General features: G+C 36.1%; 1 protein-coding gene across 1 annotated transcript in view; it reads right to left on the bottom strand.

Moving 5' to 3' along the window:
- Tnpo3 (transportin 3) overlaps positions 1–19,453 on the bottom strand; it is a 77,094-nt gene that overhangs the window by 13,203 nt on the left and 44,438 nt on the right. Inside the window, 10 exon segments of the mRNA XM_048786942.1 lie at positions 426–538; positions 1,469–1,636; positions 2,621–2,783; positions 4,839–4,927; positions 6,007–6,123; positions 7,994–8,134; positions 9,768–9,828; positions 12,527–12,603; positions 14,432–14,523; positions 17,726–17,917. Coding sequence (XP_048642899.1) covers positions 426–538; positions 1,469–1,636; positions 2,621–2,783; positions 4,839–4,927; positions 6,007–6,123; positions 7,994–8,134; positions 9,768–9,828; positions 12,527–12,603; positions 14,432–14,523; positions 17,726–17,917 — 1,213 coding nt within the window.

Here is a 19,453-nt window from a genome sequence, read left to right as displayed (position 1 = left end):
AATTGTGACTCTCCTGGTAACAATAAAACTCTAAAACTCTGATAAACACCCAGGTCTTTTTTTTAATACTTATTTTTTAATTGTAGTTGGACACAATACCTTTATTTTATTTACTTGTTTTTATGTGGTGCTGAGGATCGAACCCAGGCCTTGCATGTGCTAGGCGAGTGCTCTACCACTGANGGAGAGGTAGTGCCTCCTCTTATTCTTAAACCAGTTTAGTTGATATGTATGATGTAAGTGATATAGAAATATATAGTATGGTGATATTCCCCCCAGATTGGTTTTTAATGCCAACTTGTGCAGTCTCAGACTAAAAGAAACTAAATTGTGAATTTACAATAGCACAGAAGAAACATAGATGTTTTATCCACATACCCCAGATGCTATTCACACTTGTTTCACAAGCCTCTGGCGTCACTCACCTAGTGACTTGCTTGTGGAAGTCTGTAAGTTGTTTGTGTGTCACTGTAACAGCTCCCACAGTTGTCTCCTTTGGCAAACCTTTCAAAGAATTCTCTAACCATCGACAAAAGGTCTGTATAAGGAAAAAGGATAAGAATCTTAAAAGGAGACAGGGTTTACATGTCTGAGACTTTATAGGTATAGGCAAAACCCCACAGGTTTTCCTTAGCATTTTCCCCCTAGACTTGAAACAAGTAAAGGAATTAACAAAGCACTATCTTTATGCCCTCAAATGCTCTGGGTTGATATAGTCTGCAAATGCAAGCCTAGACTTCCCTTCAGAGGGGGAGCAGGCATGATTTCAGATGAAGTCCTTCTACACTTTGGAAGTGAAGCCTTTTCTATATAAGCCATTATTCTGTTTCTGTCATTAAACTTACACAATATTTAAAAAATTAACAGATGTCACAAAACTCCAGAGCCTATATAGAAAAAAATTCAAAATAAAATTTCAGATATAAGGAAGAGTAGGAACAAAATATATACAAAATAAGTAAAGGGACAGTTCACTTAGGTCAACTGTGTACTTTCCTAAAGAGCTTTTTTATCAATATTAAAAATATTATCCTGTGGTCAGTACTCAAACTACTTGGACGTAACTGTATAATGCTCTGGCTAGATACATCAGTAAGAAATAATACAATTCCCCAAAGTGATTTAATATTGGAATAATCTGCAACTCACTATAACTGATACATGGGATCTCTTATGAGGGAAAAAATTTCTTACTGGCTAGTCACATATGCTTTCAATGCTTTGTACTTACTTCTGGTAATACACAGTACAAACCTCATGAGAGGTTTATTTAGACATAAATATGATAATAAGTTATTTTTCTTCTCTGGGCCCTTTCAACTACCAATTAAACTTAGCAATATGCCTAAATTTGGTTCTAAGGGACATATGCAAAAGGGCTTGTTTCGAAGTTATGGTAGGCTTCAAGGAACCAAAGTCTATTAAGTTTAAGAATTAGGAGAATAGGTTGCTTATGAAAGAATCTTACCGGTCTGTCAACCTGCATGATCTCCCAGAGCACTTCAGCCACATCTGGTAAGGTATAGGGGGGGAGACAAAAGCAACATGTATGGAGCAGCTGGCTTACAAGCTGTTGTCCAAGCTGGTTCATCACCTGTCCAATTAGTTCTTTTCGTAATTCAAAGTCTTCTTCATGCTGTAACAAAGCAGGAGTGTCAGATGACTGTGGTTCTAGTTTCCACTTTCCAAAGAACAAGAACTCACTCTCCATTAGTCTAGTAAGTACTCTTTACCATGGAAAAAAGTACATTATGTGACAGCTGAATTCATAATGACCATTAAATATTTTGTCATTAGGAAGAAAATATGAGTTTAATATGAGGGAAATGGAATCATAGGTATCTGATGAGATTAATATTAATGATTTGATTTTTCAGGATTAGAAGGCAGAAGAGAAACAATGATTAAGAATTAAGATTAGCATTTTTCCCCCGTGAAAAGTAACTCATGTCCTTGTTTTCATCTCCCATGTTCACCTCCCTGTCTTGTTCCTTGCTTATTTCCTTTTAAAATAAACCTTGATTACTTTTTACTTATTAGTTCATTCACATATTTCTTCTTTACTTTCAATCCTACTCAACATCTAGACAAATTTACCTTTGAAAATCTTGTGAACCACTTCACTACATAGCCAAACAGGTTTATTCATTGTCTACTAGCATACTTTGTGCTATTCTGACTTTTCCTGATCACAGTTTATATACCAATTAGACTATCCTCCTCTCTAATCCATCAAAGTTCTATCTCTATCTTATGGCTTTAAGTTTCTTCTTTTTAAGACAGTTACCCCAACTAATTTCTGTCCAGAACCTTCCCTATTCTGACTCATAGCAATCATGACTTTTATCACTCATCTCTATGTCTATTTATCTCTTCAACTAGACACCAAATATTTTGGAAACAGGGACAGTTTTAGACTGCTTTGTCTACAAGATGCCTAAGGCACTTAGCACAGCTGCCTTAGATCTGGAGTTAATAATCCAGGGGGTGAATGATCAACTATGATATATGTCTGGTAATACAGATCAAATATGGACCTACTAGCATACTGGTTTTCCCCTAAAAAGTGAGGAAGAGATGATAATCTGTTAAGTAGGAAAGGTACAATGTTTATACTTACATCATTGGCTACCCCTGTATGGATGAGGTCTCGTAGGAACCTCATGACACTACAATTGGCATCCCGGTGATCCAGGGTAGTAGAGGCAATGGCCCACTGTAAGATTGGGATGACTACTTGGCTCCTCAGTAAGGTGACAGGGCTACGCTGAATAAACCTGTTATGGAAAGAGAGGCTGGATATAATAAATGGTGAGATTAGGCTACAAAAAAGCAAGCAGGGTAAAGGATAAAAAAACATGAAGATACCAAAAAGATCAACTGTTGCTATAATTGTAGGGAGGAAGGAATAAATACAGCACAGAAGATTTTTAGGCAGTGAAAATGCTATAATGGTGGATAGTTTTGTTAAAACTCACAAAATGGGTACACCAAAAGTAAACCCTAATGTAAACTATGAACTTTGGGCAATGATGTGTGAATGCAGGTTCACTGATTATAACAAATGGCCCACTCTAGAGGGGAATGCTAATAGAGGAGGCTATGTTTGCTTGTTTGGGACAGAGAAACTGGAGGAATATGGGAATTCTATACTTAGTTTACTCAGTTTTGCTGTGAACCTAAAACTGCTCTTTAAAAAATATTTATTGGAAACAAAAAGGCAAGAAAGGGGCCATATTTTAGATTAGCATATGAAAAGACATGTTGCCAAACTCAATTTCCAATTAAGACTTTGAAGTAGCTTCAAAGATCAGTACAAAAGAGCCTCAACACATTAGAATAGCATTTCCCAAACTATATTCTATAGAACACCAGTTTCCAGGATGTCAATAAGAATTCCTCAAAAACAAGTTGTGTGTTCAATTTGGTTGGAAAATGCTGAATTTTTAAAGTAGTTTTGCTTGAGTTTTGGGTTTTTTTTTGTTTGTTTGTTTTAAATTACCACAAGATTTTACCAATTGTTTGTGAGACGGTGGTCTCACTAAATTTCCCAGGTTGATCTTAAACTTGAGATTCCCCTACCCAAGTCTCCCAAGTATTACATGTGTGCAACCACCATCCAGATTATGGAAGATGAGAAGTATCAAGTAGAAATACATACATACATACATATATATATATACACACACACATATTTTTTTTGGGGGGGGACCATGCTAGGGATTGAACCCAGGGCCTCACACATGCTAGGCAAGCATTCTACCACTTAGCTATATTTCCTCATCTCCTGTTCTTTCAGATTCTTTATTGTACAGGAAGAATTTTTTTTAAAGAATACAGTATGTTCTGAATTTACTTCACCACATGCAAAGAGTTTTCCAAGAAAGATATCCTGGTAAAACAATGGTTGACTGCCTGTCCAATAATTCTTTTATCAATTCACAAATAAGGTTTTGTTTTGTTTTTTAAACCTGTCCAAAAACCAACAAAAGCAGTATTCTATATTCAATTCTAAGATGAAATAGTCAAGTCAATAAGACTTCAAATTTTCACTGGTACAATAATTTAAATAGTGGGGCTGAGTGGTAGAGTGCATGCTTAATATGTATGAATCCTTAGGTTCAATCCCGAGCATCTCAAAGTTTTCTTAAAAAATGTATTTAAATTTGTTCACTGACTTGGTTCAAATTCCTTAACAAAGGACCAAGAAGGAATTCAAGCAGAAAGTCAGCAACAATGTTGTCGGTGCTATTGGTAAAAGAAATTTAATGGATAGGAGTGATGGCAGCCTGGTGAGGGTAGAGCTGGACTAGTAACTTCTAAGGCATTTTAAAATCCTAGGAATTCTTTGTTCTGAGATATGATTAAATCTGAAGGATGTTAACCTTCTCAAGGAAAAAGCTGGGATGAAGCATGAAATAATCACAGCGGCATAAACACTATGAGGGTTGTAGAGATTATCTAGTCAAATGTTCATACCAGGCACTTTTTTTTTTTTCGGATGCTAGGAATTGAAACTAGGGGCCTCCACTGAGCTATACCACACAACCCATACCAAGCACATTTGTGCTTTGTGCATGTTCTCTTCTTCATGGTAGGAACTCAGATATTTTTCTGCCTGCTCTCACCCAGTATATCCTCGTTAACCTCTAGGGATATACCAGTTCACAATTTACCTTTGGGTTATGAATCATTAATCTCTGTTCTCCAATGATCTCATTTTATAGAGAAGGAAATAACCAGGTGTCAGATGGCAAGATTAAGCAGAGATGGGGATGAGCAATTAATTAAAAAAAAAAAAAAGTTTAGTTTGTTTTTCAGAAGGACTTGCCTGGTAGGCTAGCCTGAACAGGTCATCTACAGTGTCAGGGTGGTTCTGGAGACCATTCTGCTGTTCCAGGAGTTGAAAGGTAGGGATGCACAGTGCCTAGATTAGAACAGTGATTTTAAAAGAAATACTTATAAAGCTACAGCATTCAGACTTGCCAAATATCACAACAAATACAAAGGGAATAAAAAAGGGCAGCACAGGTGAGAAAAGAAAAGATTGTGATGAGAATCAGATCAGGGAAGCCAGGTATTATGAAGCACGCCTATAATCCCAGTGACTTGGAAGACCGAGGCAGGAGGATTACAAGTTCAAGGCCAGCCTCAGCATTTGACAAGGCTCTGTGGCCATGTAGTTTAGTGGTAAAGCCCCTGTACTAATTTCAATCCCCAATATTAAGGGGAAAAAAAGAGAAGAGAGAAAAAGAGGTGGGGTGGGGTAGATGGGATATGAATCAGTAAAAGCAAGAGAAAAAAATTTTCTGATTGAAACTGTTTCCACACATGAAATCTACATTTCAGAAGAGGTAAAAGGTATAGATTTCAGTTCATAAAACCAGAAAAATATCATCTCAAAGTTTTATAAGTTTCTGAAAGCAAAGACACTATTTATAAATGTGATCTAGGGAGTAGATGAAGTTTGCATAACAACCCTGAAATGTCAATTTTACGTGAAATAATATCTTGGGAAAAGGAGTAGCACACTTTAATTCCCTTATCTATTGCTCCCAGGTGACTAGAAAGGAGGAAAAAGTAGTATATTAGAGGCATTTTCCAACACCTGCTATGAACTCCAAAACTCTCTCTGTTGCAAAATAAACTAGTTAATTGGCTATTCCAGGCAAGAAATTAAATATACAATTATGTTTGAGTTTGGAAAGCCTATGCTTTCCCACTCCCCTGAAAAACATTCCACTCTATCACAGGAAAACATAAATCATGCAATACTATTTATAATGATTATTATACTCATGCAGCCAAGTTCGCTCGCTTGCTCTTTCTGCCAATCTCATCTGTACAGAAAACAAAGAGCAAGTTTCTACATTCCTGTTATGAGGAAATCAACATGCATAGAGGGGAAAACATAAAGCAAAGAAATAAAGACATAGTGAAGAATACAATGCTTGGCTTTTAGGTCCTCTAGGCCTGATGCATCTGCTGTGCCAAGGAAACACATACCTGGAGCATGTCTAGAAGTCCCTGCCGACAGCCTTCTTCCATGCCATACTCATCAACAAGGATACTGCCAAGGTACAGGAAACAGGAATGCTGATGTACATGGTATACATTCACCATCTGCCAAGGGAAAAAAATTCATCAGTTTTGCAAAGGGTGGTGGGGCACACCTGTAATCTCACTTACAAGAGACTGAGGCAGGAAAATACCAAGTTTGAGGCTATCCTTGGCAACTTAGGAAGACCTTGTCTCAAAATAAAAAATTTAAAAGGGCTGAGGATTATAGCTCAGTAGCACAGAGTACTGTCAACCCCCAGGATTAATTAGGAAAAAAAAAAGTAAAAAAAAAAAAAATTAATTAAAATCTTTACCCTTCAAAAAGTATCAACTTAGGTAGCTATTTTCCAGGAAGCAACTGAGAGACAGATTGGTCTCTTTAAGGCAATATAGTAAACCCAGGCCTCAATTTCTCCATAATTTTCAAGTTCTCTATTTAAGAGATCTTTCAAGCCTTTGATCTTTTATTTTGCTAAAACAATGTTGTAAGAGAATTATCAATATTTCAAACTGGAAGCCATGAGGGAACTCACGTAATATTTGTAAAACTATAACAGTATGTGCTCAAATTTTATTTGCAATATCAACAAGTCTTATTTTTTTAAGACCATATATAAAACCACAATAGCAACAAAAATATCAAATGTCCTTATCTTAGAGAAGACAGTGAAAGAACTCTTTATGTTTATTTTGGGGACTGAATCCAGGGGCACTTTACCACTAAGCTACATGCTTAAGATGCAAAAACTGTTTAAGATTTTGAGTTGATCTTAAACTCATCTATTTTACTTTTTAAGTAAAAAACTTATTTCCAATCAAGATATTTCAATTTCAACAAAATAAAATCTTAGTACAGGGGGTTGTGGCTCAGTTGTAGAGAGCATTTGCCTAGCAAATGCCTCTAGTGTGAGGCACTGGGTTCGATCCTCAGCACCACATAAAAATAAACAAACAAAATAAAGGCATTGTGTCCATCTACAACTAAAAAATAAATAAAATAAAACCTTAGTACAATATATACATTTAAAATATTTGTTCAGGATTTTTTACTCGAGACACATTCACCCATTTAAAATGCCATTTGATCTTAGTATATAAATTCAACTATGAGCTTGGTGGGGGCTGAAGGATTTGGTAATTCTTCTACCAGCATATGCCATGGAATGAGCAAGCATAAGATGAGAGCTATGAATCTGTTCAGTGTTACAGACTCAAAACTATATGTACTATTAATGAATGACTGAAATCAGGGGTTGGCCAACTTTTATTTTGAAGGGCCACACAGTAAAAAGTATAGGCCTTAACAGGCTGTTCAGTCTTCTAACAACTTACCCATGTAGCACATACACAATCAAAGTCAATAGATAATACTTAAAATGTGGGTACACTGGCAAAGTTTATGGCCCTGCTTTGAGGTTAACATAAATACAAATTACTTAGTGATGTAAGCTGAGGCATCTCATATATTGTAGTTCTAGATGTGAGTACTTCATACAGAAAATCTTGCTATCATATTGACTTTAAGGATAAAAATAAATAAAATTCATTTTTAACAAATAAGAGATATATGTGAACAACAAATTGTGGTCTATAAAATATCTTTGGACCAAGAAATAGTGAAGTTTGACTTGCTACAGTTTTTCCCCAAGGAAATTAATCTGTAAGTGCTTAGCTTTGGTATATAAGGGCTGAGCATGACTCATTCTCTTCACATAATTTCACACTGGAATGTAGTCAGACTACAATTATACAAAAGAGATTACAAGTTGTTTTCCTTATAGACAACATATCTACCACAGGCACTTATTTCTTTGAAATATTTTTCAGTTTGCACTTAATAAATTGAGAGCATTTTGGCAGTAAAACTTTTTGATCTAAAGGGTCTTATTTCAAATTCTGTGCATTTAACATTCTGCTTTTGTGGAGAACTTACCTGTGTGACTAGTGGTTGCAGCAGGGCTGCAGAACCTTTGCCTACACAGCGAACAGCAAAGCGAAGGCACCTGCAACAACGCTCTACAATCCGATTATCAGCCCGGTGTTTATTTAGAGTCTCGGATAAAACTGGCCATATCTGAGTCAAAAGAACACAAGAAAGAAAATAATCAACATCTAAAAGCTCAAATAGTGCTCCTACGATGGTACTATCTGATTTGGCTTTTAAATAATCTGGATAAAACTTTTTATAAAAATATACATGACCTGATTTTGGCCAGTGTATGCACACACATATGTGCATAGGTTCAACCCATTACCCATCAGTAAAACTTGATCTTTTCTTTTTCTTTTTTTCCTATTACTGGGAATTGAAATCAGAGCCTACCACATGCCAGGCAAGTCCTCTATCATCAAGCTATACTCCCAGCTCTTTTCATATTTTGAGACATGATCTCACTAAATTGCTCAGAATGGGCTCAAATTTGTAATCCTCCTGCCTGAGCCTCCCAAGTCTCTAGATTACAAGGTGTGTGCCACTGCACCCAGCTAATTTTTTTCTTTTTTCTTTTTTGGCAGTACTGAGGATCGAACCTAACACTTCACGTATGCTAGTCAAGCCTTCTACCAGTAAGTCACACTCCCAGTCCCTCAATTGCTTCTGAAGAGAAATAAAGTGATTCTGGACTTTTTTTTTTTTTTGGGGGGGGGGGGACTGGGAATTGAACCCAGGGGCACTTTAACCACTGAGCCACACCCCCAGCCACATCTATATTTTATTTAGAGACAGAGTCTTGCCGAGTTGCTGAGGCTGCCTTTGAACTTGTAATACGCCTGTCTTAGCCTTACCAATCACTAGGATTATAGGCATATGCCACCACAGCTCATAGTGATTCTTTAGGAAGAATATGTTTTGTTTTGTTTTTTAATTTGGTGTGGTGTGTGTGGGGTGGGGGGGGATTGAACTGAGGCCCTTGTACATACTAGGCAAATGTTCTTCATTGAGCTACACCCCCAGCCCAACAACATGTCTAATTTTACTAAAATGCAGATTGCAATTTTCTAAATTACAACCTTCTTCAACCTTCTTGCATGAGAATGAAAATGGGTTACAGAGGAAGAGATGTTTAAGTAGTTTTAGGAAGGCAGAAGACCTTGAACAGAAGACTGGTGTTAAGGAAACAGCATAATTTGATAAACAATTAAGGATATTTAAGATTTATGCAATCCACCTCAAGTCTGAAGCTCACTCCTCACAACTATGACTCCTGATTTTTCACATTTTCCTCAGTGAACAAAAGTACAAGGGAAATATGTTTTCAACAGGGAAACTGAAGCCACTAGCTTTGTCAAAAACATTGTGCTAAGATTTATCAGTCCTCCTAGAAATTCTAGGAATCACACACAGTTAAATCTCTATTTCTTCTTTGGCCTTTCAGTGTATTTCCCCACAGCTGGCTTTGTTATCAAATCTAAAATTAAAAGTATCTGGGTGGGGCTTAGGATACAGCTCAGTTGGTAGAGTTCTTGTCTTGCATGTACAAGGCCCTGGATTCAATCCCCAGCACCACAATTTAAAAAAAAAAAAGTATTTGGATGACTCTGTTCCTCATTTCACTGAAACTGGAACCCTACAAACAAATTTAATATCCTTATGAATTTAGAAGACAACACCTTATTAACCCAGTTACCCAAAGCCTTGAAAGAACAGAAGAAACCTTTGAAATGAACACAAGAAAGCCTTGATTCCATAGGCATCCATTAATACTTACTTCCTGTATGACTTTTTGGCATGGATGAGTCTGTCCATTTTCCACAATGGGATTGGTATGTCTGAGAAAAGAAAAGGGTCCAAAATTGTTAAAGGAGAATAATTTTGCTGAGGACCAGAGCCTTGGTCCCTGTTTGCTTACTTAGTATATCTTTCTTTCAAATGAAGAAAACCAGATAATACACTCATTTACTTATATCAACACCTTTCCCTCCTATTCCATTCACACCAAAAAAGCACACTTTAAACCATATTATCATTTTTTAAATTTTTTTTATTTTTAGTTATAGTTGGACACAATACCTTTATTTATTTATTTATATGTGGTGCTGAGGATCGAACCCAGGGCTTTGCATGTGCTAGACGAGTGCTCTACCACTGAGCCTGAGCCACAACCCCAGCCCCATATTATCATTTTTTACCACCACTATGCCACTTCCACTATAACCTTCAAATTCTATTCTAACTCTGGTTATTAGGGATATGGGGCACTATTTCCACCTTTTCCATATCCCGTTCCTTTTGTAAACATAAATATGTAGTTTCTTCTAAATTAATAATAAAAATATACACAAGCTGTTTGAATATACCATGAAAAACTGAGTGCTGCTAGCATTAAAAGACAAAAATCTTTAGGCCTTGTTGTCTACCAGAAATGTTTCTTGTAATTCTATTCTGAACCCAATGATAAACAACACAGATCCACAAAAATCTTTAGGCCTTATTGTCTACCAGAAATGTTTCTTATAATTCTATTCTGAACCCAATGATAAACAACACAGATCCACCCGTAAGTCAAATCCAACTCTTCTATTTCTGGAGTCCACTAATTTGAAGAAAAATAAGGGAGAAAAAAACTGCAGGATTACTAACTCCATACTACTCTTTAAAATTTTAAATATTTTTCTTTTTGCAATACTGGGGGGATTGAACCCAAGGTCTTGTACCTCCTAGGTAAGTACTCTACCACTGAGCTCCATCCTCAGCCCTATTCTTCGATTTTAAACACAACATAATAAAAATCTGATTTTCTTTAATTCAAGCATTTACATCTATCACAAATTTTCTTTCATTTAATGTAAAATAATGACTATTATCAATAGGTTCTCAAGAATGGCATATAATAGGGCTTTCCTAATTACATAAGGAAAACTCTGCACCAAAATAGAAAGATATTTGTTGACAATAGCTAAGAAGCAAAAACAATACCTTTATTTTAACTTATCCCACATACATTTTCTTTTCTTCCTTTCTTTTTCTTTTCTTTTCTTTTTTTTTTTTTTTTGGTGGTGCTAGGGATTGAACTCAGGGCCTTATGCACGCAAGGCAAGCACTCTCCAACTGAGCTGTACCCCTAGCCCTCTACATAGGTTTTCTAAGTGAATACTACTCTGACATATACGCCCAAGGGGCCCATGAGTTTATAAATTGTGTAATTTAGTCAAGATCGGGCTCTGAATGTTATTCAAATGCCTTTTTAATTATTGAGCTCCTCTTCACAGGAGGATTAATTTCATCTGATTATTGAAGATGGTTTTATTATTATTATTGTTTTTTGAACCATATACCATATAGCAATGATTCTGAAAGTGTGGTCTTTAGAATAGCAAGCAGCATCACCTGGGAATTTATTAGATATACAAATTTGGGGGTACTACCAAGATCCAATGAATCAAGACACTTGAAGGATGGGAACTAACATTTTTGTTTTGATAAACTTTCAAGGTGATTCTGAAACATGCTAAAATTTAAGAATCCCTGAAAATGTATATTTAGGGGCTGGGGTTGTGGCTCAGTGGTAGAGTGCTTGCTTAGCACATGCAAGGCCCTGGGTTCGATCCTCAGCACCACATAAAAAATAAATGAAATAAAGGTATTGTGTCCAACTACAACTTAAAAAATAAATATTTTTAAAACAGAATCATATTTATATATAATTATACATATAAATCATATAATTTGCATAGTTATATATACAAATTAAAACTACACACAAATTATTTATAATTATTATATACTATATAATACTATCACACATAATTATTCATATGTAATATAATTACTATATTTTAGATATAATTATTATATATAATGTGTGTGTGTGCGCGTGTGTGTGCGCGCGCGTGTGCGCGCGTTTTCCTCCCCACCCCATCCCCCACCCCTAGTACTGGGGATTGAACCCAGGGCACTCAACCACTGACCTTTATTTCCAGTCCTTTTTATTTTTTGAGACAGTCTCACTAAGCTGCTAAGGCTACAACCCTCCTGTCTCAGCCTTCTAAATAGCTGGGATTAGGTGTTCCACCAGAACTAGTTCAATTATATATATTTTGGGAGAAGGAGGGTACTGGGGATTGAACTCAGGGGCACTCGACCAATCAGTCACATCCCCCCAGTCCTACTTTGTATTTTATTTACAGACAGGGTCTGAGTTGCTTAGTGCTTTGCTTTTTGCTGAGGCTGGCTTTCAACTGGTGATCCTCCTGCCTTAGCCTCCCAAGCTGCTGGGATTATAAGCATACGCCACCATGCCCAGCGTTCAATTATGTTTTTAAAGGGTCTTTTGACAGAGATAAACTAAGATTGAATTCTCAGAATTTGACTTTGTACCAAAACTTCAGTAACAGGCTTAGTCTCCTGAAAGAGAGCATTATGAAAGTACTTCAAAATATAAGGAAAAAAGTTTGCTTATTTCATCATATATAATGGATTCATCTGAAATTCTAACCCAAGTAAGAAATCCAGAGTCTCCCTTCTTACCTAAATATCACTGCCAGGCGATCTAAGAACACAGTGGGATCTGAGGATATGCCATTGCTGGGCTCCTGAGACAACAGCTGAAGAGACAGAGAGACATTATCTAGTGGTCACAAGTACAAATCCATAGCAAACACCACAAATCCTTAAACATCAATTCTGTCTCAATTTCTGCTTATCTCCTTATAAGAGCGTCTTAAAAATTACTCAAATGCTGTAAACTTAATTTAAATTGTCAAAAATTTTCTTTCATCACCCTGTATCTTAAGCCTATATATTATATTTTACGCTCATATACTTAGGAGCAGAAAACAGCATCATTTGATTTTTCCCCCCACAGATTAAGATATTATTCACATTATATATTATAATGTAGACTGAATATGTTACATTATAATTAAATATATGTAAGATAATATATTTATATTTAGCTTTATGCTATAAAGCTTTCAAATTATAGCTTTATAATATACTCCAAGCAAGTTGCCTATCATTCTTATTTCCTAAATCATTTTCTTTCTTTCTTTTTCAGTACTGAGGATCAAACCCAGGACCTCACACTTGCTAGGCCTTGCTCTAACAACAAGCAACATGCCTAGTCCCTGAAAATTTCTTAGATAAATTTCTACCAGTGTATTATTAGAGATGAATTCCAGAATCATTATATCAAGTTATAAAAACCCTACCATATGTCTACAGTTATTGTGCTAAAAATGTACATTAATAGACATCTTTAAAATATAAGAGAGCCAAGAATGTAGCTTAAAGGTAGAGTACTTGCATAGCAGGTGCTATATAACCAATGTTTGGTTAATGATGGACCATTTATTTATACAATGGTGTTACCATAAGATTGTAAAAGGACTGAAAATATCTTTTTGTCTAGTGACTTTGTAACTGTCCTAACATCAGAGTGCAAGACATTACTGATGTGGTTTTTGTGGTGATGCTGGTATAAACAAACCTATTGCGCTAATGGTAGAAAAGCATAGCACAGTTGGGCATGGTGGCACATGCCTGTAATCCCAGCTACTCAGGAGCAGAGGTAAGAGGAGCACAAGTTTGAGGCTAGCCTAGGCAACTTAGAGACCTTGTTTCAGTAAATAAAAAGGGCTGTGATGTAGCTCAGAGGTACAGTGTCCCTGGGTTCAATCCCTATTACCACTCCTTCCCCCTCAAAAAGTATAGCACATACAATTGAGTACAATACATAAAACTTGATAACAATGATCATTGCTGGTTTATGTATTTACTATACTATACTTTTTATCATTATTTTAAAGTGTACTACTTCTAGATGGGCACTGTTGCACATGCCTATAACCCCCAGTGACTTAGAAGGCTGAGCCAGAAGGGTCTCAAGTTCAAGGCCAGCATTGGCAATTTAACAAGACCCTGTCTGAAAATAAAAAATGGTTGGGGAGATAGCTCAGTGGTAGAATGCCCCTGGATTCACTCTCCAGTATAGCCAAATAAAAAAAAGAAAGAAGAAAAAAGGGTATTCTTTTAGTTATTAAAATTTTTTTACTTAAAATAGCATACCATGGATATACCAGAAGCAGTCTCTATCTCATGTTCACTGCATCTCTTGACTGTATCCAAGAGGCCAAGTCAAGTGATTAACCTAAACAATCTAGGTCTGTATTAAGTACACTCTATCATACACAAAAATACAGAACAGTCTACTACCCAGGGGCACTTCTCAGAATATATCCCTGTTGTAAAGGAATGCATTGCTAGTACTTTTTTTCTTATATGTAGCTACTTTGACACTTACTAATTTTAATAAATTTTCAGTTTATTCTTTTGGCTTTTCTAGGCAGATGAAAGACAAGTAAGTAATTTTGTCTTATTTTCTAACATATTAATATCTTGTATTTGTTTCTTCCCTTGCTTAATTGGACTCACCTTTTTCAATGCCATAACCTGAACAGAACATAGTTCACTAAGACATTCAGTAATCTTATCCAACGGTAATCTGGCAAGGACAAGAGCTGTCCCTGAAAAACAAAGGAAGATGCAAATGAAAATAATTGGATTAATTCAATTAATCAGTCTACATCATACAGACTAACAGAAAAAGCTGACTGGTTTCATTATTTTAAAAAAATCAGCACTGTTTTTAAGATGCAACATTTTGTTATTTATGATTTTTTTTTCTTTATTTGGCTTAAAAGACCACAGGCTGACTATCACATTGAGTTTTATAACCAAAGTTGTTACTAATAATATTCTCTGTAGCACTAACTGGTTTAAAGATGGTGTAAATATGACTTCCCTTCCAATTATTCAAAGACTTTAAAAATCTCCTTTAAAAAGCAAATGCCCAAACTATTTCTATACACTATTAATGTAATATTTCTCATCCTTCACAGAGATTGTGATTTAGTGGGTCAAGAGGAGACTTAATTTTTTCTAAGTACTTCAGGCAAATACAATCAGAGAAGTTTGAGAAACACTGACATAATACTTTTAGGAAGGATGGGCTGACGTCAAAGATTTCATTTGCATTCTACCATAACACACTCTGTGAGCTTTGTGAAACATTATCTCTGAGCCTCAGTTTTTTTTATGTGTGAAAGTGATTTGAATAGAAAATTAATAATCAAGCTACCTTTATCCTATCAGCATTTTCCGCCAAAATAAATGCTACCTTTGAGCTCAACAGCATAAAAAACAAAACAAAACAAACAATCCACAAATCCACAAGAAACAATGTTTAGATTCAGTGGGGCTGGAAGAAGGATTGGTTCTCTCAGTCAGCCTTCCTCTGGTTCAAATACCTTTTCTATCCCCACCAACCACTGAAATATTTTCCCCAAATCCAAAGAAACACATATCAGCCAAAGTCCCTGCAAAGTCAAAAACCCTCTGATTCTTATTCATTTCTTTAATTATCATTCAATATAACAGTAATCCTTAAAATCTGAATTTAAAAAACTGAGTGATTTTTTTCCAGGCAGTCTATGAGCCATAGATGGGTTAGACATTTCTTTAAAACTAGTGGGGAGGGAAGTGGTTGGGGGAGGTGTAACTTAAATACACTTTACCACTGAGCTACATCCCCAGCCTTTTTAATTTTTTAGACAAAGTCTTGCTGAATTGCTAAAACTGGCCTTAAAATTGTGATCATTCTGCCTCAGTCTCCTGAGTTGCTTGAATTATAGGTGTGTATCACCACGCCTATCTTTCAATTTTCATTTTTAATTCATTTCTACAGAAGAGAATGTAAATAAAAACTCTTCTACATCTAGAAGATATCGTAACTGGAAGCCATAATCTACTACAAGTTAGATATTACTTTAGTATCATAGTTAAATGTCACTAGAAAATAACAAGAAAGAACAGCTGACTGATTTAATCAATGCCTTATTATCTATACCCATGAAGGCAAAATCTATGGTATAAAAATAAAATCTATGGGAAATGTGTAGTCATATTAACTGGTAAGGAACCTGGTCACAGAAATAAGAGAATTAGTTCATGCATAAGGTCTGCTAAAGCCTTGCAAAGGCTGTTTGATGCCCACAGAAACTCAGACACTGTACAGTTTGTATTATCCAACCCTTTATTTAATATATTCCAACCCTCTCTACCAGCTATAATGATTTTACTACCTCACAGAACACTCAATCTGTCTTCAGAAAGAAAGACCAGAAATTATTTTCTTTCTAGGAGCCAGTATATATTTCCCTATATGCGGTTGATAATTCCTCAAAATAAACAGGATCCACTTTTTTATAAAGTAATCTTTCAAATGTTTATAAATAACCATCCTGTTTAAAGTCTATTCTAATTTTTTTTAATTGGGTATTGAACCCAAGGTACTTTAAATGCCCAACCCTTTTAATTTTTTTAGATATATATATTTTTAGCTGTAGATAGACACAATACCTTTATTTTATTTACTTAGTTTTATGTGGTGCTGAGGAGGGAACCCAGTGCCTCACATGCCTTAGGCAAGCACTCTACCACTGAGCCACAACTCCAGCCCCTTTTTATTTATTTATTTTTAATTATTGTTATTTTTTTTACTTGTAGTTGGACACATTTCATTCATTCATTCATTCATTCATTCATTTACATGTGGTGCTGAGGTTCGAACTCAGGGCCTCATACGTGCTTAGCCAGCGCTCTACTGCTGAGCTACAACCCCAGTCCTGCTTTTGAGACAGGGTCTCACTAAGTTTCTCATGCTGGCTTTGCAATTCTCCTGTCTCAGCCTCCCAAGTTATGTGCTACTACACTCCACTATATTTTTTCCTTAAATCTGTTTTTTTCTTTTCTTTTTTTTTGGTACTGGGGGTTGAACCCAGTGGTACTTAACCAATGAACCACATCTTCAGTCAATTTTATTTTGAGTCAGGGTCTTAGTTATTTAGGGCTTCATTAAGTTTCTGAGGCTGGCTTTGAACTATGGATCCTCCTGCCTCAGCCTCCCAAGCTTGTGCCACCATGCCCAGCTATCTCCAGTCCTTTCTATTTTTATTTTGAGGCAGGGTATTACTAAGTGGTTAAGGGTTTCTCTAAGTTGATGAGACTGGCCTTGAATTTGCAATCCTCCTGCCTTGGTCTCCCAAGTCTCTGGAATTACAGGCATGAGCCACTGCACCCTGCTTTCCCTAATCTTCATAACTCTGGTTCTATTAGCCTAAGCCCCTAACCACTGTGTTTGGATAGGCAGACACTCAGTGTAAGCTGATCAGTAATGATAGAGACTAATACGAGACCAGAACCCTTGGCTTCAACATATGGCACTGATCCATGCACACCAACTTTCAATATCTACTTAATTCTTTTTTATAGCACTACTTCCTTAGTAAGTCTAATGTAAAAAGTAACTGTATTTAGTTCAAATGTGCCGCCTCCACCGAAAATCTATACCTGTGCTTTACATACTTGCCAACAGCATGATTTAATTTTGTAGACTTTAAAATATCTTTTTTTGGTGGTGGTGCTGGGGATTGAACCCAGGGTCTTATGCATGCAGGGCAAGCACTCTACCAATTGAGCTATAGCCCTGGCCCCGACCTTAAAATATCTTAAGAAAACAATGCATGTACACCCTCCCCTGAATGGAAAAGCTACCTTCACCATCACTAAGTTTATTACAACTGAAAAACAATTTTATGATGTATATAAAACAACCCCAAATAGAAGCTCAGAGGAAATAGTTACTGGTTAGCATTATTAAATAAATACCTTTTAGCAAGCCCACTGCAGCTTCCGGAGAAAACATGAAGGAGTCAAGAGAACGAGCAATCTCCAGGAGTCCATTAAAGTGCTGAGCCATGTGATCTCGACAGACAGAGCAAATATTATGAATGGCTTTGGCTGCAGCAGAAGCCAGAGGCTTTTCACATAGGCCTTTCATCAAATAGCCCAACACAGGGTCTGGAAAGTAAAGCAGAGATTATAAATCTGAAACTCAAGGAAAACTTCTAGTTAAAGCAGAAGTTACAATTTTTTAAGTAAAAGAATATTTTTTAAACAACAAAGTATTTAAAGAATCCCCAACAGAAAAAGCATAAAGCTGGGCATGGTGGCGTATGCCTGTAATCCCAGAGATTTGAGAGGCTGAGGCAGGAGAAATGCAAGTTCAACATCAGATTCAGCAACTTACTGAAGCCCTAAGCAATTTAGTGAGACCCTGTCTCAAACTAAAAAGGGCTTGGGATGTGGCTCAGTGGTTAAATGCCCCTGGGTTCAATCCACAGCACTAAACAATCAATCAATAATAAATATATAAATTAAAAAGCATAAAAACAGAGCTGATCTGACAGACACAGTGTTAGGAGGCCCTGAGCCCCCCATCTATTTCATCTTCCATTTCTTCCCTTATATTAGTCAACTGTTCCTTCTAACTGTCTGGATTCCTGAAGTACAGTTTGAAAACCACTAATTCCACAGTATATATGGCCATTTAGTTATTAAAATATGTTAATGTAAGAAAGAATGTAAGGCTCAGAGGATTACCATTATACCAAGAGATGAATCACTTAGTAAAACAGCCTATACTAATCAGGACAATGATAGTTGTCTAAAGCTGACATTTTTATGTTTGTATCTTTCTAGCTATATTTGTATCTTTCTAGTTATAAAAAGCTATAAATTTATGTGGAAGAATCTTTAGCACTTCTAGATAAATTCATTAAAAACTGTTTAATTAAAACTATGTCTTGGGATGGGGCTGTAGATCATTGGTACAGCACCCGCCTTGCACGTGTGAGGCACTGAGTTCGATCCTCAGCACCACATAAAAATAAAGATACTATGTCCAACTACAACTAAAAAAAATATTTTAAAAAAAAATCTATGTCTTGGGGGACTGGGGTTGCAGCTCAGCAGTCGCCTAGCGTGTGCAAGGCCCTTGGCTCGATCCTCAGCACCACATTAAAATAAAGGTACTGCATCCAACTACAACTAAAAAAAAAAAAGTAAAGCTAAAAAAACAAAAACAAAAAAACTATGTCTTGGGTCTGGGGCTGTGGCTCAGCGGTAGAGCATTTGCTTAGCATGTACAAGGCCCTGGGTTCGATCCTCAGCACTACATAAAAACAAATAAATAATATAAAGGTATTACATCAAACTACAACTAACTAAATAAATATTAAAACCAAAAAAAAGTCTTAATTTTGCCAAATGCTAGTGTTCCAAGAAAGTTAATCTGTAAAAATGAATTTCTTTATGTATATATGTGGGGATTGAACTCAGGGCCTTGGGTATACTTTATCATTAAAGTACACCCCCAGTATTTCTACTCATCTTTTCCCCTCAGAATGTATCCCTTTTAATGTCAGGGCCTTAATACATATTACACTGGATTAATTACTTACTTTGGGTTTTAAGAGTTCTTATCTACAAAATGAAGGAATTAGGATACATGGTTTCTAATTTGACCTTCAATTCTAACATTATTTTATATGAGTT

Source organism: Marmota marmota, unplaced genomic scaffold (genome assembly GCF_001458135.2).
Source record: "Marmota marmota marmota unplaced genomic scaffold, marMar, whole genome shotgun sequence".
In the NCBI taxonomy this organism is placed as follows: Eukaryota; Metazoa; Chordata; class Mammalia; order Rodentia; family Sciuridae; genus Marmota; species Marmota marmota.
Note: the sequence above shows the minus strand (reverse complement) of the source record. Positions and strands in the feature narration are given on the sequence as shown.